Source organism: Haliotis rufescens, unplaced genomic scaffold (assembly GCF_023055435.1).
Source record: "Haliotis rufescens isolate VD_foot unplaced genomic scaffold, xgHalRufe1.0.p SCAF_9, whole genome shotgun sequence".
In the NCBI taxonomy this organism is placed as follows: domain Eukaryota; kingdom Metazoa; phylum Mollusca; class Gastropoda; order Lepetellida; family Haliotidae; genus Haliotis; species Haliotis rufescens.
This window is the reverse complement of record NW_025964383.1, coordinates 12659886-12687822: the sequence shown is the minus strand read 5'-3', so window position 1 is coordinate 12687822 and position 27937 is coordinate 12659886. Positions and strand designations below refer to the sequence as shown.

At 42.4% G+C, this 27937-nt stretch overlaps 2 protein-coding genes across 10 annotated transcripts in view; both read left to right on the top strand.

Annotated features, from left to right (window-relative positions):
* Positions 1-220: 220 nt before the first annotated feature.
* Positions 221-27937, top strand: part of LOC124112475 (peptide methionine sulfoxide reductase MsrB-like) — a 53589-nt gene continuing 25872 nt past the window's right edge. For 2 of the 9 annotated variants that reach the window (XM_046472606.2, XM_046472605.2), the window contains exon 1: positions 13194-13261. In XM_046472606.2, coding sequence (XP_046328562.1) covers positions 13209-13261 — 53 coding nt within the window. In that variant the 5' untranslated portion in view covers positions 13194-13208. Of the gene's footprint in view, positions 334-9536; positions 9675-12903; positions 13029-13193; positions 13325-19195; positions 19228-21870; positions 21903-27396; positions 27537-27937 lie in introns of those variants that run through there. The other 7 variants (XM_046472609.2, XM_046472610.2, XM_046472614.2 and 4 more) reach the window with 7 other exon arrangements.
* LOC124112474 lies at positions 15302-17879 on the top strand. Its single transcript, XM_048390623.1, has 2 exons — positions 15302-16177; positions 16460-17879. The coding sequence occupies exons 1-2, from the start codon at positions 15956-15958 to the stop codon at positions 17792-17794; spliced, it is 1557 nt and encodes a 518-aa protein (XP_048246580.1). The 5' UTR covers positions 15302-15955; the 3' UTR covers positions 17795-17879.

The window sequence follows — 27937 nt, the reverse complement described above, 5'->3', positions numbered from 1 at the left end:
GTGGCAAAAATCCTCGGAATCAAAAGACACTCGGATGAGATTCTCTATATCTAAACTATTACATACTATATATTCATGTAGAGAATGTAGAAGAAAATGCTCGCCACGTCTCGGTAATTAAAATTTAATTCACTGTTGAACAATGAACCGTAATTCCTGCGTAGCCATTTCAATTATTCTAAAAAAATAGTTCATCTCAACAGACGCCCCCTAGCGTCAAGCTGTCTGTAGTAAGTTGTACTACTAGCATTATCTGTACCGATAATATGGCTGATGGGCGATGAGAACGTGAAATACGGAGGCATCTACCGGAATTTGTGCTTTAATTAACAGGTAAGAGTCAGTGACAGTTTAATTAGGCTGTAGTAATTAATCAGCAGTGGTATTTACGACGCGCTCTGACGCTCTGGCTACCAAATCGCGGAAGAAACGCAATGAACAACACGACTTGATGAAATTGTTTATTGAAAGTGGAAGTGTCAGTTGTATCAAGCTGACGTTTGTGTAGAAACTGTTTCTATATCCATAGAAGGTATCCACGTGAACTCAACCACTTTATGTGCTCTGGTTGAGCCATCAGATAAACATATGAAATATTACAATAATATACATCACGGCTAATGTTTGTGTGAGTTTTCTGGTAGGGCCTAAGCTATTGTGGATTCTCTTTCACCAGAACCCGTGAAAATCCAGCTAAGAATTTTTTTTCAGCAACCATGCTTGTCGTACGAGACGACACACGGGATCAGTTGGTCATGTTCACTGACTTGGTTGAGGCATGTCATTGTATCTCAATTTGAAGATCGATGCTCATGATGTCAATCACTGAATTTCCTTGCCAAGACTTGATTATTTACGGACCACTGGAACATTGCTGAGTACAGCGTTAAACAACAAACCAACATTTACAACGAGTCAAACACCATTGTGTCAAACTTTGATGTGTTGAAGTTACAGATGTCTCGAAGTAAAAACTTTGTCCCTGTGTATTCCCTCTTTATTCATTATATAACGGTTGTGTTGAACCTCTGATGACGTGGAATATTAACAAAGGTCCCTTCAACTGTGACGCAACAGTGTTTGACTAATACTGAAATAATGGATTGCTATGTCATGCAATGACAGGCGGTATGCTCTAACCAGAAACATCTTTCTCCAATCTGCTGTAGTGTTTCCATTAGGGCTGGGACGGGTAACTTGGGTACTCGAGTCGGGTGGGTACTGAGAAGGACCTGGGTACCCACAGAACTACCCGGACCTGTGGTTGGTCATGTGATATTGTTGAATGACAAAAATGATCTTGAACTATATCGTTACACCGCAAGTCACTAATGTTTGTATTTCTTTCTGACAATGCACCCAGACGTTTATATGTTTGAAAAAAGATATACTTCAGTCAACTTCAGTGTTTGCCTGAACAAATCGTTCAAACGTGTATCTGAATACATTTTGTCCCGGGCTACAGTCAAACTATTCCCAATCGGACATTTTGTACCTATCTCTTGAGACCTACAGCGGGTACCCGGGTAGGGTCGGGTAATAGGTGGGTGGGTACCCGGGTAGTAAATGTGGACTCGTCCCAGCCCTAGTTTCCATCCACGTGATGGTGATAGGGGTAGTCCACAAGGAAATATGACTAGTACTTCCTGACTTGACTAGTCTTTGACTAGCAGACTTATGTGAACCATGTATCAGGACATGTAGCTTCCGTTTTAGAAAATCACAATTGACCCTACTTGACAAACCAGTGAGCTTTGTTAAACTGACAGTGAAAATCTATCCCTTATTTATTGTCAAGTACATTTTCCTGACAATTTGGGCTTTCAATCTCTGAACGACAAAATGTGAATGATTTTTATTGGATGTTGAATAAAATTTCTCATTTTTCATTTTTACAGTGACATATTTCGTTTTGAGGCAAATTCCTATCAATACTCAGCTGCATGTTATATTCCAGTGAGTAATCTACCGTATTCGAGGTAATAAGCGCCCCGCTCTAATAAGCGCCCATGGTGATATTTGCTAATATATTTGCTAGTGAACAATCCCAATTAGCATGATTAGCACCCCTTCCGATTGATCAATGTACACAAGATTTATTGATTCGTGTATAATACGCACTCGTGTGTTATATATGAACCCTTAATTGTGGGCAATTAAATTCTGGAAAATATATCTGTTGTGAATGATACACACATAATTTTCTTTTGTATCATGTCAGGCTGTCAGCATAAACTACGAAATTTACAATTTTTCAACTCTGTTTTTGTTCTCACCAAAACTATATTCTAATAAGAGCCCACGATTTCCAATTTTGAGAGCGCCCCGGGCGCTTATTACGTCGAATACGGTATTTGTTATTGGCTTGAAATCAGCAATGTCAATTTGAGTTAGATATGCAGAACACAACAGAATTGTAATGGAAATCATTCTGTTGCCTTACTGATGGCGTGGTGTTTATCAACAAAACACTTTTAATGTTTTAATTTATTCTATCTGGAGTTCATCTATTTACATAGTGGCATATATAAAATATTGGCAGAACGCAATTAACAGTATATTCCTTGAGCAAGAAAATGTATCTAAGTTTAATGGTTTAGCTGTATTAATTTTTAAAGAGGCTGGGGATAATTTGTTCGCTGGTGAGTTTGACATGCGCTTCTTGCTAAACCCTAGAACATGTCAACCTGCAGGTGACGTTATGAATACTGTTTGTCTCAAGATTGTAAAGCTCATGGGCTTGATGTTACCATGAAAAGATTTAGCATGGTCACTGACATGTTTTCACACTAGCCTAGTGGATATTTAGAACAGGAGCATGTTATTGCAAGTCCAGCCAGGGGAAACCATCTGCAGTAGCAGACAACATAAATAACGTCTATATTATCAGTGCACATTGCTGCATGTGTGTATGTGCTGTGGGGAGGCTGGGCCCTCAATTTCCAATGAAATACGCCCATTACCGTATTCAACGTAATAAGCGCCCAGGGCGCTCTCAAAATTAGAAAAAGGGGGCTCCTATTAGAATGTTATTTTGGTGAAAAAAAAGAGTTGAAAGATATATTTCGTGGTTTATGCTGACAGCCTGAAATGTTTATGTACGACAGATATATTTTTCCAGAATTAAATGCCCATAATTAAGAGTGCATATAACACACGAGTGCGTATTATACGCGAATAAATAAGTCTTGTGTACATTGATCAATCGGAAGGGGTGCTAATTGGGATTGTTCACTAGCCAATATCCTAGCAAATGTCGCCGTGGGCGCTTATTAGAGCGGGGCGCTTAATACGTCGAATATGGTATGTGGACATGGGTTAGTGTTAAGTGATATTTAAGCTAACCTGGGTTATCACTTGTGTTCAAGGGATGCATGTTTCCGTGGTTTATGTTGGGGCAGCATGAAGTGAAAACACCACAACAGATGCTGAAATTACAGACTTAAGTGAAAAGTTTGTTTGGACAATGCTGAAGTACATGCCATTAGGAACTTCTTTTCAAGCTTGCTTGAATTTCACATGCTACATGAAGCAACATGTTGGTTTTCTTTAAATGAATATTGATGGTTTTGGGTGTAACCTTTCAGTCATATTGCACTACGATACACAGCTGTCTGCATTAGGGCTGGGATGGGTAACTCGGGTACTCGGGTCGAGTGGGTCCTGAGTAAGACACGGTTACCCACCGGACTACCCGGACCCGTCACGTGATATTATTGTTTAATGACAAAAATTATCTAAAACCCATGGTTACACTACGAGTAACTAATGTTTCCATTTTGTTCTGACTATGCAGCCATTCCTTCTGACTTTTATATATTTGATTTAAGATAAAACTTCATGCAGTAAACTTCAGGGTATGCATGACCAGATCGTTTTACATGTGTATCTAAATACATTTCGCAAGAGCTACGGTCACACTTTTCCAAATCGGCAGTTTGTACTTATCTCTAGATATCTACAGCGGGTATCCGGGTAGGGTCGGGTAATAGGATGATGGGTACCCGGGTAGTAAATTTTGACTCGTCCAAGCCCTAGCCTGCATCATGAATTCATTTACAACTGTTGTATTTGTGATACGTGTGAGGAGTGTCTTCAACATAGGTCCCTGATTATTATAGGTAATAGAAGAAATCATGTTATCTTTATCCTGTTTTAATTTCAAATTGTTAGTATAAGAAAATATGCAGATTCCTGTTAGGGCTGGGACGGGTAAATCGGGTACCCGGGTCGGGTGGGTACTGAGTGGGTTGGTTAGTCACGTGATATATTGTTTAATGACAAAAATTATCTAGAACTCTATGGTTACACTACAAGTCACTAATGTTCTCATTTCTTTCTGACTGTGCACCCGTTCCTTCTGAACTTTATATGGTTGAATAAAGATATAACTAAGTCAACTTCAGTGTATGAATGACCAGATTGTTTAATACATGTATCTAAATACGTTTTGCCAGGACTATGGTAAAAAATTCTGAATCCGACATTTTTTACCCATCTCTTGAGACCTACAGTGGGTATCCGGGGAGGGTTGTGTAAAAGGGGGTGGGTACCCGGGTAGTAAATTTGGACTTGCCCCAGCCCTAATTCCTGTATACAAGTGTGAGTTTGGCTTGACAAGTCAGAGCTCCAGATAAGCTTTTGGTGTTGTGGGTATTGTACCCATGCATTTTAAAATCATTGGGTATCAGTAATTCTATCTGGGTATTCAAATTTCTGTTACCCACTAGTTTTTACACATGTGGGTATTCAAGTTAAATATTTAAAAACACTATTCATCTAGTCCCTGCAAACTTGTGTCGTGTGGGTTCGAGAGCTTTATAGGACTCAAAAATACCACGATACTTCCACAAGAAAGTGTGATGTCAAATGATCATGATGTAACTGTCATCGTGGAGTTTGGCAAGGTTGACGGAATGCCCGTTTATAATTTCAAAATAAGTTGCTGATTTGCTAATCGAATACGCAGGGTTACTTCACAATATTATGATGATACGCACAAGTTTTATTTTTGTAGCTTATCTCTAATTTTCGTTGCATATTTGATACACTTGGATTTTATTTTACTGCATATTTCTGCATTTCTGATGGGTATATAACGCAGATACGCAGCTTATCTGGAGCTCTGCTAGTGTAATGATAAACTCATGTGGGTGTGCAGTATTACAGGTGAATCGGTGAATTGAGATTCATTCTTACCATGATACGTATCACAATATTAATTTTTCATACTCGATATATCATGTGATTTCAGAAAGCGATTTTTGTCACATGTTTAATATTATTTACTTGCCAAATACCTTCGCTGCCCAGGAGTAAGCATCCGGGGCCTCACGATGTCTGTGTATTTATTGAATTTGTAAACAATTAGTTGTACCAGCATCTTGTTTTGTTCCATTTATGATCTTCAGTTCATACATTAATGTATCAGATTGCTTCTGAATTAAAAATTTATAATTATACAATATAGCGTGATGCGTATCGCAATACGGCCCTGTGCATTGCAAATATTGTGAAACACTTTAAACCTCCAATACCCTTCCCTAATTGATGACAGTGATTCATGATATAGGTAATAAACAAGTAAACAGAGGTGAACAAAACCTTCTTGCATTACCACAGGGAATGAAGTGGTGATATATGTCATACAAAAGGGAATATCTGGAATACAGTCAAACACTAATGTGTCGAAGTTGAAGAAACCTATTTAAATACTTTGAGCTTTCGGATTCGACACAACCGAAAAATGATGAATAAAAATTGAATTGGCAGGGATCAAGTTGTTTTTTTCGAGACAACCGTAAGTTCAACACAACGGTGTTTGACTTTGTGTGAGAAAAAAAGGACATATTTTTTTAGGAATGAATATGAGTTATCCTGTGTTGTGGTAGAGTGTATCACAGTCATATTGTCTGGACATGAGAAAGACTTTTTGTATCATGACAGGGAGAATGGGGATGACATATATAGTTTCATATGAAAACAGACTTTGAATTTCATTCACTTCATCATGTGGCAGTCATGTAATATATAGTCAGAGGCGACTACCCAGGGATCAGGCGATCAAACTCGCTGACTAGGTTGATCCATGTCATTGTTATCCCAAGTGAGTGAATCAATGCTCATTAATCGATATATCAATCACTGGATTGTCTGGTCCAGATTTGATTGTTTACAGACTGCAGTCATATGGCTGGAATATTGCTGTGTGCAGCATTAAACAACAATATATACAGGCAATATGGCAGTCATATATGTTATTACAAGATTTCCTGTGACATGACAGGGAATATGGTAGTTATATATGTTATAACAAGATTTCCTGTGATATAACGGGAATATGGCAGTCATATATGTTATAACAAGATTTCCTGTGACATGACAGGGAATATGGTAGTTATATATGTTATAACAAAGCTTCCTGTGATATAATGGGAATATGGTAGTTATATATGTTATAACAAGATTTCCTGTGATATAACAGGGAATATGGTAGTTATATATGTTATAACAAGATTTCCTGTGATATAAAGGGAATATGGCAGTCATATATGTTACAACAAAGCTTCCTGATATAAAGGGAATATGGCAGTCATATATGTTACAACAAAGCTCCCTGATATAAAGGCAATATGGCAGTCATATATGTTACGACAAAGCTCCCTGATATAAAGGCAATATGGCAGTCATATATGTTACAACAAAGCTCCCTGATATAAAGGCAATATGGCAGTCATATATGTTACAACAAAGCTCCCTGATATAAAGGGAATATGGCAGTCATATATGTTACAACAAAGCTTCCTGATATAAAGGCAATATGGCAGTCATATATGTTACAACAAAGCTCCCTGATATAAAGGCAATATGGCAGTCATATATGTTACAACAAAGCTCCCTGATATACAGGCAATATGGCAGTCATATATGTTACAACAAAGCTCCCTGATATACAGGCAATATGGCAGTCATACATGTTACAACAAAGCTCCCTGATATAAAGGCAATATGGCAGTCATACATTATGACAATGTGTTGGGATATGCAGGTTATGTAGAGTGACAAGACAGTAGGTAAATAAGTGTTATGCATCAAAACCAAGCCTTCTTTCCTGGAATATAAATGATATGACCTCTACGACCTAGCTGGGACAACCTGTTCCTGGTTGCAACATGTGGGATGTTTCACGTTTGCCCTTTAAACAGGCAGACTTGCAGCTGCAGGCAGCGTGGGGAAAAGTGTGTGTGAGGTGAAATGGGGACTAAGGTTGCGTTCAGGATTATTACACTTATATAGGGATGTGTGTGTGTGCATGTGCATTTGTGTGTCTGCTTGTACTAATCCAGACTAAGGCCAGTTTTAAAGTGCTAGCCCACTGAGATACCATGCTGCACTTTAACCAGAATACTCCTTTCAGACACATTTGTTTTATCCCCTTAATGCGGAGTCCCTGCAGGGTTTCAACCAGTACCATCTTTTAATGTCTTTCTGTATGATCAGGATGAGGATCGAACCCCCCACCTTTCCACTCTCTGGGCATATTCTCTATCTACTGGACCCAAAGGCGGTTGGAGGTGTGTGTTTGTATGTAGAGAGTATTGACACATAAGGGACTGTCCATTTGAAACAATAACTTTTTCCAAAGATGCCAGAAAAAATGGTTGACTCATATTTTACAACAAGACTGTTTCCTGTATACCCTTAGAGAAATTGTGCTTTGAGTTTTAGAAAAAGAATTCTTACAGATCTGGCAGAAAAAATATTCTGTTTCTGACTGCACCATGACAACCATGAAACCGGGTCCCAAATGATCGGTGGTGTATATATGTACAAGAGGCAAGGTGATTAAGTCCTCAGGATGCTAGTGTGATTGTTACCCACACAGATTTGAAAGCACTGATAAGGGAAACTCCTCAACAGAAGGACCTCGCTAAATCAATAATGTCAGTTTGTTGGATGTGATAGGTATTAATGTTTTATGTCAAGAAGTGAGATTTCCAAGTTGTTTGCCAGGAGCTGAACATCAAATGACACTGTGGGATGAGCCACCCCATCGTGACTTGAGCGAGACTGAGGCACTCATGGGTGACAACAGATCCTAACACGTATGTAGCTGGCACCACTGATGTAAGATCGCTGATGGTGCTCGACAAGTCTCTATATCCACCTTCTAAATGTAGGATTGAAGTTTGCCATAACAGGGAGAAAAATCTAACATTACTCGACAATCATGATATTTGATGTGTATGGTTATAAGGTGATCTGTGAAATCTTTGTAGCACAGGAGACCTGTACCAAGTCTGTATACATGTGACTCCCCCAAAACTGAGGCTCACATGGGTGACAACAGATCCTAACGTATGTAGCTGGCACCACTGAAGTAAGATCGCTGATGGTGCTCGACAAGTCTCTATATCCACCTTCTAAATGTAGGATTGAAGTTTGCCATAACAGGGAGAAAAATCTAACATTACTCGACAATCATGATATTTGATGTGTATGGTTATAAGGTGATCTGTGAAATCTTTGTAGCACAGGAGACCTGTACCAAGTCTGTATACATGTGACTCCCCCAAAACTGTTTCTTCCTGTGTTGATAGTAAAACCTGTATCAAGTCTACATTGAGTATCATTATGATCATTGATCTGTCTCTTGAAACTGCTAATATGTGACAAATGATAGGCGATCTGCGTTAGGTCATCATAATCATGTTATAATCACTGTATTGTGTGAGATTTTCTGTAAATCTGGCTGTAACACTTGATGTCAGACCTGTATCAAGTCTACATATTATTCCCCTGATACTATTCCTGTATCAATTCTACAAACGATGTTTCTCTGTGTGTTAATCTGCAACATGATAGGAGACCTGTATCAAGTCTACATATTAGTCCCCTGATAATATTCCGGTATCAAGTCTACCAGTGATGTCTGTGTTAATCTGTAACATGATAGGAGACCTGTATCAAGTCTACATATTAGTCCCCTGATAATTTTCCGGTAGCAAGTCTACCAATGATGTCTGTGTTAATCTGTAACATGATAGGAGACCTGTATCAAGTCTGCCAATGCTGTTTCTCTGGGTGTTAATCTGTAACATGATAGGAGACCTGTATCAAGTCTACATATTAGTCCCCTGATAATATTCCGGTATCATGTCTACCAATTATGTCTGTGTTAATCTGTAACACAAGATAGGAAACCTGTATCAAGTCTACATATTAGTCCCCTGATACTATTCCTGTATCAAGTCTACAAATGATGTTTCTCTGTGTGTTAATCTGCAACATGATAGGAGACCTGTATCAAGTCTACATATTAGTCCCCTGATAATATTCCGGTATCAAGTCTACCAATGATGTCTGTGTTAATCTGTAACACAAGATAGGAAACCTGTGTCAAGTCTACAAATGCTGTTTCTCTGTGTGTTAATCTGCAACATGATAGGAGACCTGTATCAAGTCTACATGTATACTCTCACCCCACCATTTCCTGCAGCAAGGAGTGTTTACCTTTATCACTGCCTGTTAATCTCAGCTACTTGTGGTATCTCCCGGATACTGCTCTGAGCTTCCGTGTTCTGGCTCCTGTTGTGAGACCAGTAGTATCCTGTTTTCTACATGTAAGCAGTTGTACAGAGAGCAGTGTCTGTAACTGGGACTCCCACAGCAAGGTATGTAGGTGTTGTGGGCGGGCAGTCTTGTCAGTGGTTGCTTGTTGCTTGTTCTGTTCTAGAAACATGGGAAACATCAGTTGGGAAAATCACAGAGGGATAAATCTCCTTTGATCAATCTTTGTTGATAATACATTACCAAACATTAGGGAAACAAAACCAAAAGCATTTTTTTAAGGTAACTTAATTCTGCTTAAGAAAATATTGTTGAATGTAGGTATGGAGAAAAAAATGAAATTTTCAGATAGATATTTTTTTTATAGAGTTTACTGAACGACCAGTTACCATTGTTATCAATCAGACTTGCAATTGAGAAGATGTTCATTGACCGGAAACACAAGTTCTTGTATTCCATGTCAGTGAGTTCTGCTTATGTATTGTAGAAATTCAAGTACCGTATTCGACGTAATAAGCACCCCGCTCTAATAAGCGCCTACGGCGATAATTGCTAGCATATTGGCTAGTGAACAATCCCAATTAGCACCCGTTCCAATTGATCAATGTACACAAGACTTATTTATTCGCGTATAATACGCACCGTGTTATATGCACCTTTAATTATGGGCAATTCAATTCTTGAATAATATATCTTTCGTATATAAACATTTCAGGCTGTCAGCATAAACCATGAAATTTATCTTTCAACTATGTTTCTTCCACCAAAATAATATTCTAATAAGAGGCCCCTATTTCTAATTTTGAGAGTGCTCAGGGTGCTTATTACGTCAAATACGGTACCTTTTTGGTTAGATCGCTGACTTTGTGTGCTGGGATTAGGTGCCTCACTTTGGCAGTGTGGGTTCGAATCCTGTACTGGGACTCAACCCAAAAAGTAGAATCTGTACTTTACTAAGAAAGTGTTATCTCAAATATACCATTTGTTACATTTGACCACTTCCTAAATGGCATTATGTGTTCCTAGAAATTTCAAATTTGAAAAAGACAGAGAAATTCATCTTCTCTGGAACACTGTGTCTGTTTAGTGACATTTGTTATGTTACATGTATTTTTGAGAGGCATGACAAAATGTTATATTAAGAGGGGGGGTGGGGGGTTGGGTTGGGTTTGGGGGGGTGGGGGGGGGGGGGGGGGGGGTAATGATACAATCCTAAGATCACTGATATTAAATGCATAGATTTCTTCAAAGACAAGACTCTTTTATATTTAATTTGACAATATTTTTCATCTCTGGTGATTGTCACATTTGAGCAGATACTAGTACTTGGATAAGTGCAGTATATAACTGTATAATAAATTGATAATTAACAAACAAAATTTATTTTGTTATTGTTTCACTGAATATCATAAATAATACATCAAATGCTGACTTGTTATTGTATTCGTGAATGAATATTCGTATTCGTTACCCTAAATCCATGATATGAATCGTATTCGCCTGATAGTGTAATCTTTTCAGCCCTAGTGACAGTTAGGTTTATACATAAAATAAGAAGATAATAGGATTAGATTAAAAATGGGAAATAAGTAGTTTTGTTTGTCATTTCTTTGAATTTATGTGATTACTGCCTTGAAAATATTTCGTTCTTCTCATGCAAGATGTCAGTGCAGTTAATTCTGAACATTACGATCAGGTTCTGCTCCAACTGGTCAGCTTTCAATGAACTAATTTGATAAAGTTTGAGGTTTATAAATTACTATTGATCATGTGAGTTTTGCAAGGAAAGTGTCCCATCCACTTTTATCAATGGAGGCATTAGACTGGAATCAATATTCCCCGACATCTAGTTGGGGCTTGTGGAGATGCGAGATACAGTAGCCTTGCTCAGCTGGAGGGGCAATGTTTCACATCCTCCAGAATCAAAATAATCACTTGACCTTTCTAACTAACTTCATTGTGCTGTGACATTGCTGTTATTCAATTATCCTTTTTAACGGATTAGTTGTCACTTGATGTCGTACTCCATTTTGGTCAATTTTCAATGCGGTCAGGCCGTCACTAGGTGATTTATGGCTGCAGTCTTGTCAAGGAAATTGCTTTAAGGAGGTGAGATTTTTCAAGTTGTATTCCTGAACATGGATTGTGTCAAGTCTCAAGGTACATGGCAGTTAACTGCTCAGAGTTCCACTGTTCCAAACCGAGCTGTGAACGAGTTGCATTTAGCAGGGTTTCAGGGTTAGAAACTAGTCCTTATAATGGTAACATATAGCAAAACCCTTAAAAAGGGCAAATTTCTACTAGTCCTTATGATACCTTTACCATTGGGCAGTTAGGCAAGGACTATAGGACTAAGTGCCAATTTCTAACACTGGGTTTGCCTTGACTTACAAAAGTAGGTTGGTTTGGTTGGTTTGTTGTTTAACGGCGAGTCTCAGCAATATTCCAGCTATATGACGGCGGTCTGTAAATAATCGAGTCTGGACCAGACAATCCAGTGATTGATATCATGAGCATCAATCCACTCAATTGGGATCGATGACATGCATCAATCAAGTCAGCGAGCCTGACCCCCCGATCCCGTTAGTCGCCTTTTACGACAAGCATAGTCGCCTTTTATGGCAAGCATGGGTTGCTGAAGACTTATTCTACCCTGGATCTTCATGGGTCTACAAAAGTAGGGGTCCAGGAGACCCAGTAATTCATTTGAACGGTCCTTACAGGCAATATGATGGTCCTGTACAGTCATGAAATGGTGTAGTGTACTGTATGTTTTGATAATTACTTTTAGAGCCGGGAATGAATCAATGATCATGTGGACAGTGGTCATTATTGATGGATGAAATGAACGACACCATTACCACTCTTGATGCGCTGTGGGCACAATGAATATTATTGTGTGTCCCTCAGGGTGCACTATATTCTTTTTAATTTTAACTCTTTTGTGTACTGGAGGCAGATTTGTGTGTCACGTAAAACCCTGATTTAATTCATCATCATGGCGTCTTTGTCCAAGAACTAGCCATTCATAATACCTGCTGACCCGTGAAGATTCCGGGATAGAATAGGTCTTCAGCAACCCATGCTTGCTGTAAAAGGCGACTATGCTTGTTGTAAGAGGCGACTAACGGGATAGAGTGGTCAGGCTCGCTGACTTGGTTGATGCATGTCATCGATCCCTATTGCATGGATCGATGCTCATAATGTCAGTCACTGGATTGTCTGGCCCAGACTCGATTATTCACAGACTGCCGTCTTATAGCTGGAATATTGACAAAACAACAAACAAACAAAGAAACAAACACTCCTTAGTTCAGGGCTCAGAGACTCACATTTGACGTGTGGCGTCATGTTGAAGATAAGTCGGTCCCACAGTGTGAGCAGGTGGTTATCAGGTTCGTCAGCACAGACTGCATGTCGTTTTGTCAGCTGACATTCTTACCCCAGCTTTCTAAAACGTGAGAGAGGCAGTTTTGGAATATAGGCGCTTCTTGTTTCTATCACCAGCCGATTGTCATTGTCATGCTCATTGTCATTGTCTTCGGTTTGACACTTTTTAATTGCCCAGATTTGTCAAAGCTGTAATGAGGCAACAGTTGATCGTCACGTTAACAGATAAGGCTACACACAGTATCAAGATGGATATTGATAATGTCTGCAGAACTGGTGTATGCATGGAGCTCAGGATTCGGTAACAAGACATGCAATTTGCTTTTATCATGTTGGTGACATTGAACCAGGGTATTCGTTCATGGTGAGTGTGTGGAAACATGGTGAGTGTGTGGAAACATGGTGAGTGTTTTCTCCTGATTTATGATACAGACGCTTGATGGTTGAAGTCTCCAGTTGTTGTGGTGTACGCTAGTAAACATACCTGACCTCATTAGGGCTGGAGGTTCCTGGAGTATAAAGTACACTACATGTGCAAGGGTCTATATATATATACCTGTGCTGTGTACATTCTACACTGGTTATTCCCAGGGCTGCAGACAGCCTGATTTTACATAAAAGAGAGGTGGGGTGGGGTGGTGGTGGTGTCAGTGCCCGGGTCTATATATACCTGTACTGTGTACATTCTACACTGGTTATTCCCAGGGCTGCAGACAGCCTGATTTTACATAAAAGAGGGGTGGGGTGGGGTGGGGGTGGGGGTGGTGTCAGTGCCCGGGTCTATATATACCTGTACTGTGTACATTCTACACTGGTTATTCCCAGGGCTGCAGACAGCCTGATTTTACATAAAAGAGAGGTGGGGTGGGGTGGGGGTAGTGTCAGTGCCCGGGTCTATATATACCTGTACTGTGTACATTCTACACTGGTTATTCCCAGGGCTGCAGACAGCCTGATTTTACATAAAAGAGAGGTGGGGTGGGGTGGTGGTGGTGTCAGTGCCCGGGTCTATATATACCTGTACTGTGTACATTCTACACTGGTTATTCCCAGGGCTGCAGACAGCCTGATTTTACATAAAAGAGGGGTTGGGTGGGGTGGGGTGGGTGTGGTGTCAGTGCCCGGGTCTATATATACCTGTACTGTGTACATTCTACACTGGTTATTCCCAGGGCTGCAGACAGCCTGATTTTACATAAAAGAGGGGTGGGGTGGGGTGGGGTGGGGTCGGTATCAGTGCCCGGGTCTATATATACCTGTACTGTGTACATTCTACACTGGTTATTCCCAGGGCTGCAGACAGCCTGATTTTACATAAAAGAGAGGTGGGGTGGGGTGGGGTCAGTGTTATTCCCAGGATTGCAGACACCTTGATTATATATAAAAGAGGGGAGGTGGCACAGACATTCTACACTACTGTATTCCCAGGGCTGCAGACAGCCTGATTATAAACATAGGTATGGGGTGGGGGTGGCAGTGCCACTTTTGCAACCTGTACTGTGTACATTCTACACAGTGCCAGTTTGGAGAGGTGAGATTTGTGTTTATCAACAAAAGGGTTGTGAGGTGGTTGTAGAAGGGGTTTGATGACCACCATAACCGGTGTGTTTATGTTTCACTTACTGACAGGTTGATGGTAGAGTATCGATGCACTCTGCAGTCTCCAGTTGTTAGCCAAAGGGTCAGGCAGTTATTGAAACATTTCTAATTCTGGGCAGGGAATGGCAAAGAATGTCAGGTATGGTGGAGGGGAGATGCTGGATAGAGGGACTGAGAAATGACAAGTTGACACAGAGTCCAGGTCAGTCTGACTTACCTTTCAGGCTCCAAAATAAAATACTAGTATCTCGTCAAGCCGATTGTCGCTTAATTTCAGTGGTTAACACAAATGTTTTTGTCACATCTTAATCAGGCAATTGGCTATCAAGAAAACTCATACAAACATAGATTTGATTATACTAATTCTCCCCCATATTGGTATGTGTATGTCACCTGTAACACAAGTACCGTATTCGACGTAATAAGCGTCCTGCTCAAATAAGCGCCCACTGTGATTATTTGCTAATATATTGGCTAGTGAACGATCCCAATTAGCACCCCTTCTGATTGATCAATGTACACAAGACTTATTTAATAGTGTATAATACGCACTCGTGTGTTATGTGCACCCTTAGTTATGGGCAATTTGATTCTGGAAAAATATTTCTGTCTTATATAAACATTTCATTGTGTCAGCATAAACCACAAAATTTACAATCTTTACTATCTTTCAACGTTTTTTTTTTCACCAAAATAATATTCTAATAAGAGCCCACTATTTCTTATTTGAGAGCGCCCTGGGTGTTTATTACGTCGAATACGGTATTTGTTTATTTTTGTCTCACGTAGTGCTGGGACAAGGCACATGGTTTATTGCCAAGTCACACAGCTGTATGCACACTTGATGTAAGACTGTTGCACACTGCAACAGCACACCTGCCACAATAGTGTTGCTGTACACTGTAAACATTTCTGCAATCCTCATGTAAGGGCTTGTGGTATGAGGTTAATGTGGCAACCTTCAGACCAGAAGTATTTTTGGAACCAGTGCATCTGGGCTGACATCACCGTTGGCAACACAGATCTATATGGTGTACACATGGTGAATATGAGAGGTCCCAGATGAGCCTGATGTATCTGCGTTGTTTATCTGGGGTCACTAACACTGGATGGAGTATTGGGTTGTGTCAGTGACTAGATGGAGACATATAGATTCCTGCTAATGTAGTCCTATAGTTATCCTTGCTCCATGTCTGTACTGAATAATACGTCCATGGGGGTATAGTAACTCTATCCTTATAATAGGCAAGTCTAGATAAGCGGACAGTGCAGTCTTTTATAGGCACAACTTGTTATTTATATAATCTACAAAGTATGATTTAAACAAATAATTATTGCCTTAGAGACTTGTGCAAGTCTATCTTGTTTCGTGCTACTGTGTTGTCGGGTAGTCCAGATGGGGATACAGGACATGGGTAGAGCATTGCGGGTAGTCCAGATGGGGATACAGGACATGGGTAGAGCATTGCGGGTGGTCCAGATGGGGATACAGGACATGGGTAGAGCATTGCGGGTAGTCCAGATGGGGATACAGGACATGGGTAGAGCATTGCGGGTGGTCCAGATGGGGATACAGGACATGGGTAGAGCATTGCAGGTAGTCCAGATGGGGATACAGGTCATGGGTATAGCATTGCGGGTGGTCCAGACTGGGATACAGGACATGGGTAGAACATTGTGGGTAGTCCAGATGGGGATACAGGTCATGGGTATAGCATTGCGGGTGGTCCAGACTGGGATACAGGACATGGGTAGAACATTGTGGGTAGTCCAGATGGGGATACAGGTCATGGGTATAGCATTGCGGGTGGTCCAGACTGGGATACAGGACATGGGTAGAACATTGTGGGTAGTCCAGATGGGGATACAGGACATGGGGGGAGCATTGCGGGTGATACAGGACATGGGTAGAGCATTGCGGGTAGTCCAGATGGGGATACAGGACATGGGTAGAGCATTGCGGGTGGTCCAGATGGTGATACAGGACATGAGTAGAGCATTGCGGGTGGTCCAGATGGGGATACAGGACATGGGTAGAGCATTGCGGGTAGTCCAGATGGGGATACAGGACATGGGTATAGCATTGCGGGTGATACAGGACATGGGTAGAGCATTGCGGGTAGTCCAGATGGGGATACAGGACATGGGGCGAGCATTGCGGGTAGTCCAGATGGGGATACAGGACATGGGTAGAGCATTGCGGGTAGTCCAGATGGGGATACAGGACATGGGTAGAGCATTGCGGGTGGTCCAGATGGGGATACAGGACATGGGTAGAGCATTGTGGGTAGTCCAGATGGGGATACAGGACATGGGGAGAGCATTGCGGGTGATACAGGACATGGGTAGAGCATTGCGGGTAGTCCAGATGGGGATACAGGACATGGGTAGAGCATTGCGGGTGGTCCAGATGGTGATACAGGACATGGGTAGAGCATTGCGGGTGGTCCAGATGGGGATACAGGACATGGGTAGAGCATTGTGGGTAGTCCAGATGGGGATACAGGACATGGGGAGAGCATTGCGGGTGATACAGGACATGGGTAGAGCATTGCGGGTAGTCCAGATGGGGATACAGGACATGGGGCGAGCATTGCGGGTAGTCCAGATTGGGATACAGGACATGGGTAGAGCATTGCGGGTAGTCCAGATGGGGATACAGGACATGGGTAGAGCATTGCGGGTGGTCCAGATGGGGATACAGGACATGGGTAGAGCATTGTGGGTAGTCCAGATGGGGATACAGGACATGGGGAGAGCATTGCGGGTGATACAGGACATGGGTAGAGCATTGCGGGTAGTCCAGATGGGGATACAGGACATGGGTAGAGCATTGCGGGTGGTCCAGATGGTGATACAGGACATGAGTAGAGCATTGCGGGTGGTCCAGATGGGGATACAGGACATGGGTAGAGCATTGCGGGTAGTCCAGATGGGGATACAGGACAGGGGTAGAGCATTGTGGGTAGTCCAGATGGGGATACAGGACATGGGTAGAGCATTGTGGGTAGTCCAGATGGGGATACAGGACATGGGGAGAGCATTGCGGGTGATACAGGACATGGGTAGAGCATTGCGGGTAGTCCAGATGGGGATACAGGACATGGGGCGAGCATTGCGGGTAGTCCAGATGGGGATACAGGACATGGGTAGAGCATTGCGGGTAGTCCAGATGGGGATACAGGACATGGGTAGAGCATTGTGGGTAGTCCAGATGGGGATACAGGACGGGTAGAGCATTGTGGGTAGTCCAGATGGGGATACAGGACATGGGTAGAGCATTGCGGGTGATACAGGACATGGGTAGAGCATTGCGGGTGGTCAAGTAACAGATGAAGGATGGGGATGAGGGATGGGGGTGGTGGTAGTAGGTGTGAGAGGGTGTGTGTGGGTTGAGGATTGATTCGCGTGGCAGTAGCTGGGGGTTGTAGTGGTGTATTAGGGTGCTTGTTTGTTTGTTCATGTTTTATGTCACTTAACAATGTTCCTGCTATTAGACGGCAGTCTGTAAAAAATCAAGTCTGGACCAGACTATCCAGTGATTGACATCATGAGCATCCATCTATGCAATTGGGATACGATGACATGTGTCAACCAAGTCAGCGAGCATGACCACCTAAAGCCTGTTAGTCGCCTCTTACGACAAGCATAGTCGCCTTTTGTGGCAAGCATTGATTGCTGAAGACCTATTCTACCCCGGATCTTCACGGGTAAGATAAGTGATGTCATTTGATGACATCTTGGTAACCAATGACATCACTATGGTCTGCAAAGCAAAGTGTTGCAATTTAATTGTAGTGATATTACCAGGGTTTCCCCTGACGCAGGATTCTTGCGTATATGACTCTCAATTAAGGAAAAATACGTCCAGAAAAAATGACTGCGTCATGACTGACGCAATTTCAAAATATCTATGTTGTTGTTTACCAGCTTTGGAATGACATATGGGCGTGATTAACCGACAGTTCAGGGGATGATCAATTAGGGCAATAAATGCCATACTATAAAAAGCAGAAGTTAAAGGGAAGTGATATGGTAGTCCAGGCTGACTGACAGTCAATATACAATGAAATGTTGGTGAGGATTAACAACGGGGATTAGCGCCTAAAACGTAATGACAATTAAGTTATGGAGACATGGCTACAGGGTAGTTTGCCCTTGGAGTCAAATGTACTGCAGACAATGGTAGTCATAAATCAGTCGCTATGACACATATATCCTTTATTTCTCTGTAGTACAATCAGCTGAGAACATTAATTAGCACTTGTTAACTTAAACTAAAGACATATAATATTTAGAAGATACTTAACTTTAAATGTAACATTAACAGTGAACACTTTAAATTTCATTAATCATACAATAAAACATCTGACTCTCAAAAAATATTTTTGACTCCCAAAAATTCATAGGCTGAGTCAAGGTGACTCTCAGATATTGGAGTCTAGGGGGAACCCTGATTATTACCTTGGAGATAATGCTTGACCCAAGCTTCATCAACTGTGAAAGCCAATTTTGGATGATGAATTAAATTTCCTCCACATTTTACCAGCAAAGGTTGCTGGGGACCTACTCTAGCCTGTAATCCTGATGAGGTGTTGTAGTCACTAGTGGAAGTTAAATATAGGCTGTGGTCGTTGCAGTGCAGTTGTGGATGAGTTGGTTGAGAAGGTAGGTGACTGTGTACGAGGGAGGGTGTGTGTGCAGGGTGGCTTAAGTGTCAGTGTGTAGGGTGGCTTAAGCGTCAGTATGTAGGGTGGCTTAAGCGTCAGTATGTAGGGTGGCTTAAGTGTCAGTGTGTAGGGTGGGCTTAAGCGTCAGTGTGTGTGTAGGCTGACTTGAGTGTCAGTGTGTAGGGTAGCTTTAGCGTCAGTGTGTAGGGTGGGTTTAGCGTCAGTGTGTAGGGTAGCTTTAGCGTCAGTATGTAGGGTGGCTTAAGCGTCAGTGTGTAGGCTGGCTTAAGCGTCAGTGTGTAGGGTGGCTTAAGCGTCAGTGGTGTGTGTAGGGTGGCTTAAACATCAGTGTGTAGGCTGACTTTAGCGTCAGTGTGTAGGCTGGCTTAAGCGTCAGTGGTGTGTGTAGGGTGGCCTTAAGCGTCAGTGTGTAGGCTGGCTTAAGCGTCAGTATGTAGGGTGGCTTAAGCATCAGTATGTAGGGTGGCTTAAGCGTCAGTGTGTAGGCTAGCTTAAGCGTCAGTGTGTAGGCTGGCTTAAGCGTCTGTGTGTAGGCTGGCTAAAGCGTCAGTGGGTAAGCTGGCTTAAGCATCAGTGTGTAGGGTGGCTTAAGCGTCAGTGTGTAGGCTGGCTTAAGCGCCAGTGTGTAGGCTGGCTTAAGCGTCTGTGTAGGCTGGCTTAAGCATCAGTGTGTAGGCTGGCTTAAGCGCCAGTGTGTAGGCTGGCTTAAGCGTCAGTGTGTAGGCTGGCTTAAGCGTCAGTGTGTAGGCAGGCTTAAGCGTCAGTGTGTAGGCTGGCTTAAGCGTCAGTGGTGTGTGTAGGGTGGCTTAAGCGCCAGTTTGTAGGCTGGCTTAAGCGTCAGTGTGTAGGCTAGCTTAAGCGTCAGTGTGTAGGCTGGCTTAAGCGTCAGTGTGTAGGCTGGCTTAAGCGTCAGTATGTAGGTTGGCTTAAGCATCAGTGTGTAGGCTAGCTTAAGCGTCAGTGTGTAGGCTGGCTTAAGTGTCAGTGTGTAGGCTAGCTTAAGCGTCAGTATGTAGGGTGGCTTAAGCATCAGTGTGTAGGCTGGCTTAAGCGTCAGTGTGTAGGCTGGCTTAAGCGCCAGTGTGTAGGCTGGCTTAAGCGCCAGTGTGTAGGCTGGCTTAAGCGTCAGTGTGTAGGGTGGCTTAAGCGTCAGTGTGTAGGCTAGCTTAAGCGTCAGTGTGTAGGCTGGCTTAAGCCTCTGTGTGTAGGCTGGCTTAAGCGTCAGTGTGTAGGCTGGCTTAAGCGTCAGTATGTAGGCTGGCTTTAGCGTCAGTATGTAGGGTGGGCTTAAGCGTCAGTGTGTGTGTAGGCTGGCTTAAGCATCAGTGTGTAGGCTGGCTTAAGCGTCAGCGTGTAGGCTGGCTTAGCGTCAGTATGTAGGCCGGCTTAAGCGTCAGTATGTAGGGTGGGCTTAAGCGTCAGTGTGTGTGTAGGCTGGCTTAAGCGTCAGTATGTAGGCTGGCTTAAGCGTCAGTGTGTAGGGTGGGCTTAAGCGTCAGTGTGTAGGCTGGTGTAAGCGTCAGTGTGTAGGCTGGTGTAAGCGTCAGTGTGTGTAGGGTGGAGGTTGTAGGTCATCTATCATGAGGAGTTGCTTGGGGTGGGAGTGGAAAGTGTTGCTGTGGTCGTTGCAATGCAGTGGATGAGTTGGTGGAGGAGGTAGGTGACTGTGTACGAGGGAGGGTGTGTGTGCAGGGTGGCTTAAGCGTCAGTGGTGTGTGTAGGGTGGGCGTTATAGGTCGTCTTATATGAGCAGTTCCTTGGGATGGGAGTGGAAAGTGTGGCTGTGGTCGTTGCAGTGCAGTGGTGGATGAGTTGGTTGAGGAGGTAGGCGACTGTGTATGAAGGGTGGAAACGGAAAGTGTGGCTGTGGTCGTTGCAGTGCAGTGGTGGATGAGTTGGTTGAGGAGGTAGGTGACTGTGTATGGAGGGTGGGAGTGGAAAGTGTGGCTGTGGTCGTTGCAGTGCAGTGGTGGATGAGTTGGTTGAGGAGGTAGGTGACTGTATGAAGGGTGGAAACGGAAAGTGTGGCTGTGGTCGTTGCAGTGCAGTGGTGGATGAGTTGGTTGAGGAGGTAGGTGACTGTGTATGGAGGGTGGAAACGGAAAGTGTGGCTGTGGTCGTTGCAGTGCAGTGGTGGATGAGTTGGTTGAGGAGGTAGGTGACTGTGTATGGAGGGTGGGAGTGGAAAGTGTGGCTGTGGTCGTTGCAGTGCAGTGGTGGATGAGTTGGTTGAGGAGGTAGGTGACTGTGTATGAAGGGTGGAAACGGAAAGTGTGGCTGTGGTCGTTGCAGTGCAGTGGTGGATGAGTTGGTTGAGGAGGTAGGTGACTGTGTATGGAGGGTGGGAGTGGAAAGTGTGGCTGTGGTCGTTGCAGTGCAGTGGTGGATGAGTTGGTTGAGGAGGTAGGTGACTGTGTATGAAGGGTGGAAACGGAAAGTGTGGCTGTGGTCGTTGCAGCGCAGTGGTGGATGAGTTGGTTGAGGAGGTAGGTGACTGTGTATGAAGGGTGGAAACGGAAAGTGTGGCTGTGGTCGTTGCAGTGCAGTGGTGGATGAGTTGGTTGAGGAGGTAGGTGACTGTGTATGAAGGGTGGAAACGGAAAGTGTGGCTGTGGTCGTTGCAGTGCAGTGGTGGATGAGTTGGTTGAGGAGGTAGGTGACTGTGTATGAAGGGTGAAAACGGAAAGTGTGGCAGGTATTTTCAAAATCTTCATGCGGCTGCCTTTAGGCCTTTGGCTGGTGGATCTCATATAGCATAGTTTCAAAGTTTTGTATTGGTTCTTCTGGTCTGCAGTGAATCTACATATCAACTTATTTTATCACAATAATCTGTAGGTTCTTAAATGAGGGCCTGAAGAGTTCAGTCAGGGCCTGCAGCTTCTATTAGTCTGTGGGTCCTGATAGCCATTTGTTTTATTTCAAACACTGGTGGCAGGTCCCTAGATATCAAGCTATGTTCACAACACTACGTCATACATCATGTTCAGGCCTATAAGCGCCAGGTGACAGGCCTAAGGCTTGGGAGGATTTGTACTTCAGAGATTTGTGAAGTTTGAAGTTTAAAATGAATAGAATATTTGATTAATCTTGTCAGATGACACATTTATCCCATTTCAAGTCATGTAAAGATTGATATTTTCACTCATGGTTGTGGTCACCTACTTCGTAAGGCAAGCTGGTGAGACGGACATGTCAGATGACAAGACTTCCTTAATACCTACTATAGATGTCCACGTGTGTTGACTTTAGTAGTGGGACGATGCATTGGTGGATTGTGATTTTTTTTTTACTTCTGAATACAAGTATTAATCGACAGTCGCATGGTAAGTAAAATATATCAATGCTTATCCTCAGTGTTTGCTTACCTAAGTAGCTGTTACACCAAACAAGAATTAGTTGTGAAAATTAGTACTATTTAGTAGTGAAAACGTAAATATTTACATCTATTGTTGACACTGCCAACTGTAAACTGAGTGCCAGGTATTTGGCCATCCTGTCCATGAAAAAGATGGCTGACACACCACAGATAAGAGCACATGCAATTATCGTGGTACGTATCAGATCGTGAGCAAATATCGTGATACTCATCAGATCATGAGCAACTATTGTGATACGCATCAGATCATGAGCAAGTATCGTGATACGTATCAGATCATGAGCAACTCTCGTGATACGTATCAGATCATGAGCAAGTATCGTGATACGTATCAGATCATGAGCAAGTATCGTGATATGTATCAGATCGTGAGCAAGTATCGTGATACGTATCAGATCGTGAGCAAGTATCGTGATACGTATCAGATCGTGAGCAAGTATCGTGATACGTATCAGATCATGAGCAACTATCGTGATACGTATCAGATCATGAGCAAGTATCGTGATACGTATCAGATCGTGAGCAAGTATCGTGATACGTATCAGATCATGAGCAACTATCGTGATACGTATCAGGTCATGAGCAAGTATCGTGATACGTATCAGATCATGAGCAAGTATCGTGATACGTATCAGATCATGAGCAACTCTCGTGATACGTATCAGATCACACTGTTGGTGTATCGTCCCAGCCCTAGCATGCAATATGTTGTGGTACTTATCGTAATAAATCGAGCTCAATGAAACATGACCAATTACACATAACACAGGGATTAGTTATGTATGGTAAATAAGTTTTACAGGTATTGAGTATAATCAAGGACTGATGTTGTGTGGGCAAGGTTAGTTGAGAATTTTTTTAAATGCACTTAGTGCATCATGGTGCACGTAGACATTAATATTACGATGCATTTTTCAATAATAGGTTGCGCTAGTGCATGTTATACATAGCTAAATCGAGCTATGACAAGACAGGGACAGCCTCCTTTCAGGGGAATGTTTTAGTAATGTCATGTATGGATACAAGACATTAGCCTTGTCGGGAATTGTTGTTAGAATTGGTTTCCAGGAAGTTTATTATAATGCTTGTCATAAGCAAGACAAACAGGAATGGGGGGTTAGGCTCGCTGACTTGGTTGATGCATGTCATCGTATCCCAATTGCGTGTTTGGATGTTCATGACATCAATCACTGGATTGTCTGGTCTAGATTCGATTATTTACAGACCGCCGCCATATAGCTGGAATATTGCTGAGTGCGGCAGGAAACAACAAACAAACAAACAAACAGATATGAGGTCCGACAGTGAGGGATGTTGCTCATAACGTTGATCATTGGCTTGTCTGGTCCAACCATTACTTACAGGCTCCTTGGTTGGTGCATGTCATCAATCCCAATTGCGTGGATCGATGCTCATGTTGTCAATCACTGGATTGTCTGGACTTACTTACAGACCGCCGTCATATAGCTGGAATATTGCCGAGTGCGGCGTTAAACAACAAACAAACAAACAAACTTTCAGGCTCTCGTTTGCAGCCTTAAATAAGCAAACAAATCAATGCACTAGGGCTGCAATCAGCAAACCAGGCCTGCAGTCAGTCCAGTTGACACACAATCGTCACTTGTATTTCCCTTGAGTACGCATGCTCTGCCCTTGATTCTGTCTGTATGTTTGTAGTGTATGTTACATTTACACACTTGGCTTTGTTTTGACACGCAGTGCTTTACTTACCTTGAAACAGGAAGAAACAGGTATTCTGTGTGGTTCCCCGTGATATAGATCTCAACACAGGTGATTAATGTCTGACAGTGTGATACTGTGTTTGCTGGCAGACAGGGGCCTCATTGTATATGTGGGGGAGAGTCTGTAGGCTTGTTGACTGTTCCCCTTGAGGAGACAACACAGACAACAGAGGCAGTACATTGTTACAGATCACTGTACATCAGTCACAGACGCAGACAGGGGCCTCATTGTATATGTGGGGGAGAGTCTGTAGGCTTGTTGACTGTTCCCCTTGCGGAGACAACACAGACAACAGAGGCAGTACATTGTTACAGATCACTGTACATCAGTCACAGACAGGGGCCTCATTGTATATGTGGGGGAGAGTCTGTAGGCTTGTTGACTGTTCCCCTTGCGGAGACAACACAGACAACAGAGGCAGTACATTGTTACAGATCACTGTACATCAGTCACAGACGCAGACAGGGGCCTCATTGTATATGTGGGGGAGAGTCTGTAGGCTTGTTGACTGTTCCCCTTGAGGAGACAACAGAGGCAGGACATTGTTACAGATCACTGTACATCAGTCACAGACGCAGACAGGGGCCTCATTGTATATGTGGGGGAGAGTCTGTAGGCTTGTTGACTGTTCCCCTTGCGGAGACAACACAGACAACAGAGGCAGTACATTGTTACAGATCACTGTACATCAGTCACAGACGAATTTCTGCGATTCCGGAATCGCTGAATGATTTGCAAATATTGTAACTCACCGCTGAATTGCAGAAAAATCTCGGAATACAATACAATAATTTGCATTATTTTTAATGCTTTTCTATTGAATTTTGCACTTTAATTTAAAATTTAACATGTGATTCAAACATACAAAATATCAATCCTGCAATAAAACAAAATTTGAACTGAATTATTTTCCGTTTTAAACAATATCAGTGACACTATGCATGTTTGTCTGCTTAATTTTATTTCTGAGAACTGTTTATAATGACGGATTGTGGAATTATTCCATTTTGGATTTGGATTATAGTTTTCTGAAAATGAGTTTGTATTAGTTTTTGAAGGGGAAATGTTTATGTTTTGTTTTTACTGCAGAATTTGATTTTATCAATAAGGTGAGACCTTGTCACAGTTGTGATGGTATCTAAATGTCCTTCGCGATAATATAGTTTTATCCATTCTTTTCTTGTCTTAAGGCAGTTGATTCTCAGGATGGTTCAACTGCTGCTATGTTTATGATCATGGTGGACGGTAATATTGCGGCATATTACAGTGGCTGTAAGTGTCTGGTCAGGGGCAGCAATCTAGTGGTGGATAACATGAGCTACAAACACCAAGAACACCAAAATCTTGTTAGGCCTTAATAATCCTTGGTCGGCTGAAACACTTTTAATGTGCTCAGTATTCATGGTATTGGTCCAAATCATTTGTGTGAATCTTAATATGTTAAGAGCTGTTGTTTATGTCATACATGCCGCCAACGACGGCCTTGTTATCAAATAAGTTTGTTTACAACTTTTTCCCTAAACTTGAATGGTTGCTTGTCAAGATATAAATGAACATGACATTTTGTCAGTCACATGAAATAAATGACAAAAACTGAAACAATTGGGTTGTTTTTGCTCCAATGTTGAACTGATGTTCATGTTTGTCATGACTGAAAGCATTCGCGAAAATCGTATTTTTTTTTTACATCCATTTTATGAATATTTAATATGTTAAAGTTGATAAAACAGGTAATAACTTTGTGGAGTTTTCCCCAAACACCAGTGGTTGTATACTGATAGCTTCACCTTGGGGTGCAGTGTGGAACAGCCCATGACAGGTAACTGGCATAGGAGAATGTAGCAAGTGTCAAAACACCACATTGTTTGTCTGAATATTTCAGTGCTTAACTTCCAGTAGCCTGGGAATATTTAGAGTGAGTGATAGAGTGAGTGAGTGTTTTATGCCTGTGATCTTTGAAACTCTTGGAAACTTTTTCATTGCTTTTTTAGACTGAATATGTTTTTGATGTATTATACTGAACCCTCAGGGTGCATTGTGAGCAAGGCCTGTGGACTGATCCACTGGGCCATGATGGTAAACTTTTAAAAATATCCAGATCTACTGAGCGAGTGAGTGAATATGGTTTTACGCCGCTTTTAGCAATATTCCAGCAATATCACGGCGGGGGACACCAGAAATGGGCTTCACACATTGTACCCATGTCGGGAATCGAACCCAGGTCTTCGTCGTGACGAGTGAATGCTTTAACCACTAGGCTACCCGACCGCCCACACAGACCTAGAAACTAAATCAGGGTGACTCAGGGATTCGAACCAATGATCACGTGTTTCAGGCATGTCTGATGGAGGCAACTCTGCACAGTATAGATTTAACATTGCTTGTTTGCTGACCCCTTGGAGGGGGGGGGGTTATGGCGACTGCAATTATTCCCCACAAAAAATATGCTAAATGGTAATATATGTCCCTTTGTGATCATTATTAAAAAACACTGCACATGACATAACAACATGTTTAAATAAAGTTCTTCTTAAAGAATCAAAATAAATTCTAAGATGTATTTTCTAATGTAACCACCTGCCTAACAGGATTTTTCGCAAAAACGTTTGTAAACACGAAAATAATAGCCTGGCCTAACGTCAACTAACAGAGGGCCTCTTCTGTTTGTGCTGGCCACAGGCCAGTTAGGTAGGACCAGCAGTTATATCAACTCCTGTTTTGTGGGTATGTAACAGATTGTCCCAGGCCTCAGCCAGATTGGTGAAGGGCAAATAAAAATGATTTTAACATTAAGCCCAGGTTCCCCACGGCTATCGATCTTGGAACATTAGATTTACATGGGGCAGCTTATTTGCATTCTTCAGTAGTGAAGAAGTCTTCTCGAACCTCTGCCTAACAGTCCCATGCAGACCATCTTGACCGTGACTGACCCCTACTGACCCTTTAAGTATCACCTCAAGTGTTGGCATGAAATACAGGAGATAACATGAACTCTCATCACCATAAAAACATGATTGCCTGGTCAGCTGATTCCTCCCAACACTGCAGTTGGTAGCACAGTCTGGGCTACACAGCTCGTCAGTGTAGTCACTGGTCAGCCATCTCCCTGCTGTAGGGCTGGAGCGTACGTCTATCTGCTGAAGATCGCATGTTTACTGCAAACACAGGTATTTCTTGTTGATTCTCTTGATTGTGTTTAGCGTGGAGACCCTCGAGTGGTATACTCACTGATTTATTGCTTTGTGTTTACTTTTATGTGGCTACTCAGGATCTGCTTGTCATGGATTCAGACCCGTGAAGATCCGGGGTAGAATAGGTCTTCAGCAACCCATGCTTGCTGTAAAAGGCGACTATGCTTGTCGTAAGAGGCGGCTAACGGGATCAGGTGGTCAGGCTCGCTGACTTGGTTGATGCATGTCATTGATCCCAATTACGTGGCTCAAGATATTAATTACTGGATTGTCTGGTCCAGACTCCATTATTTACAGACCGCTGTCATATAGGTGGAATATTGCTGAGTGTGGCGTTATACAGCAAACCAACCAACCAATGTCATGGATTCAAATCC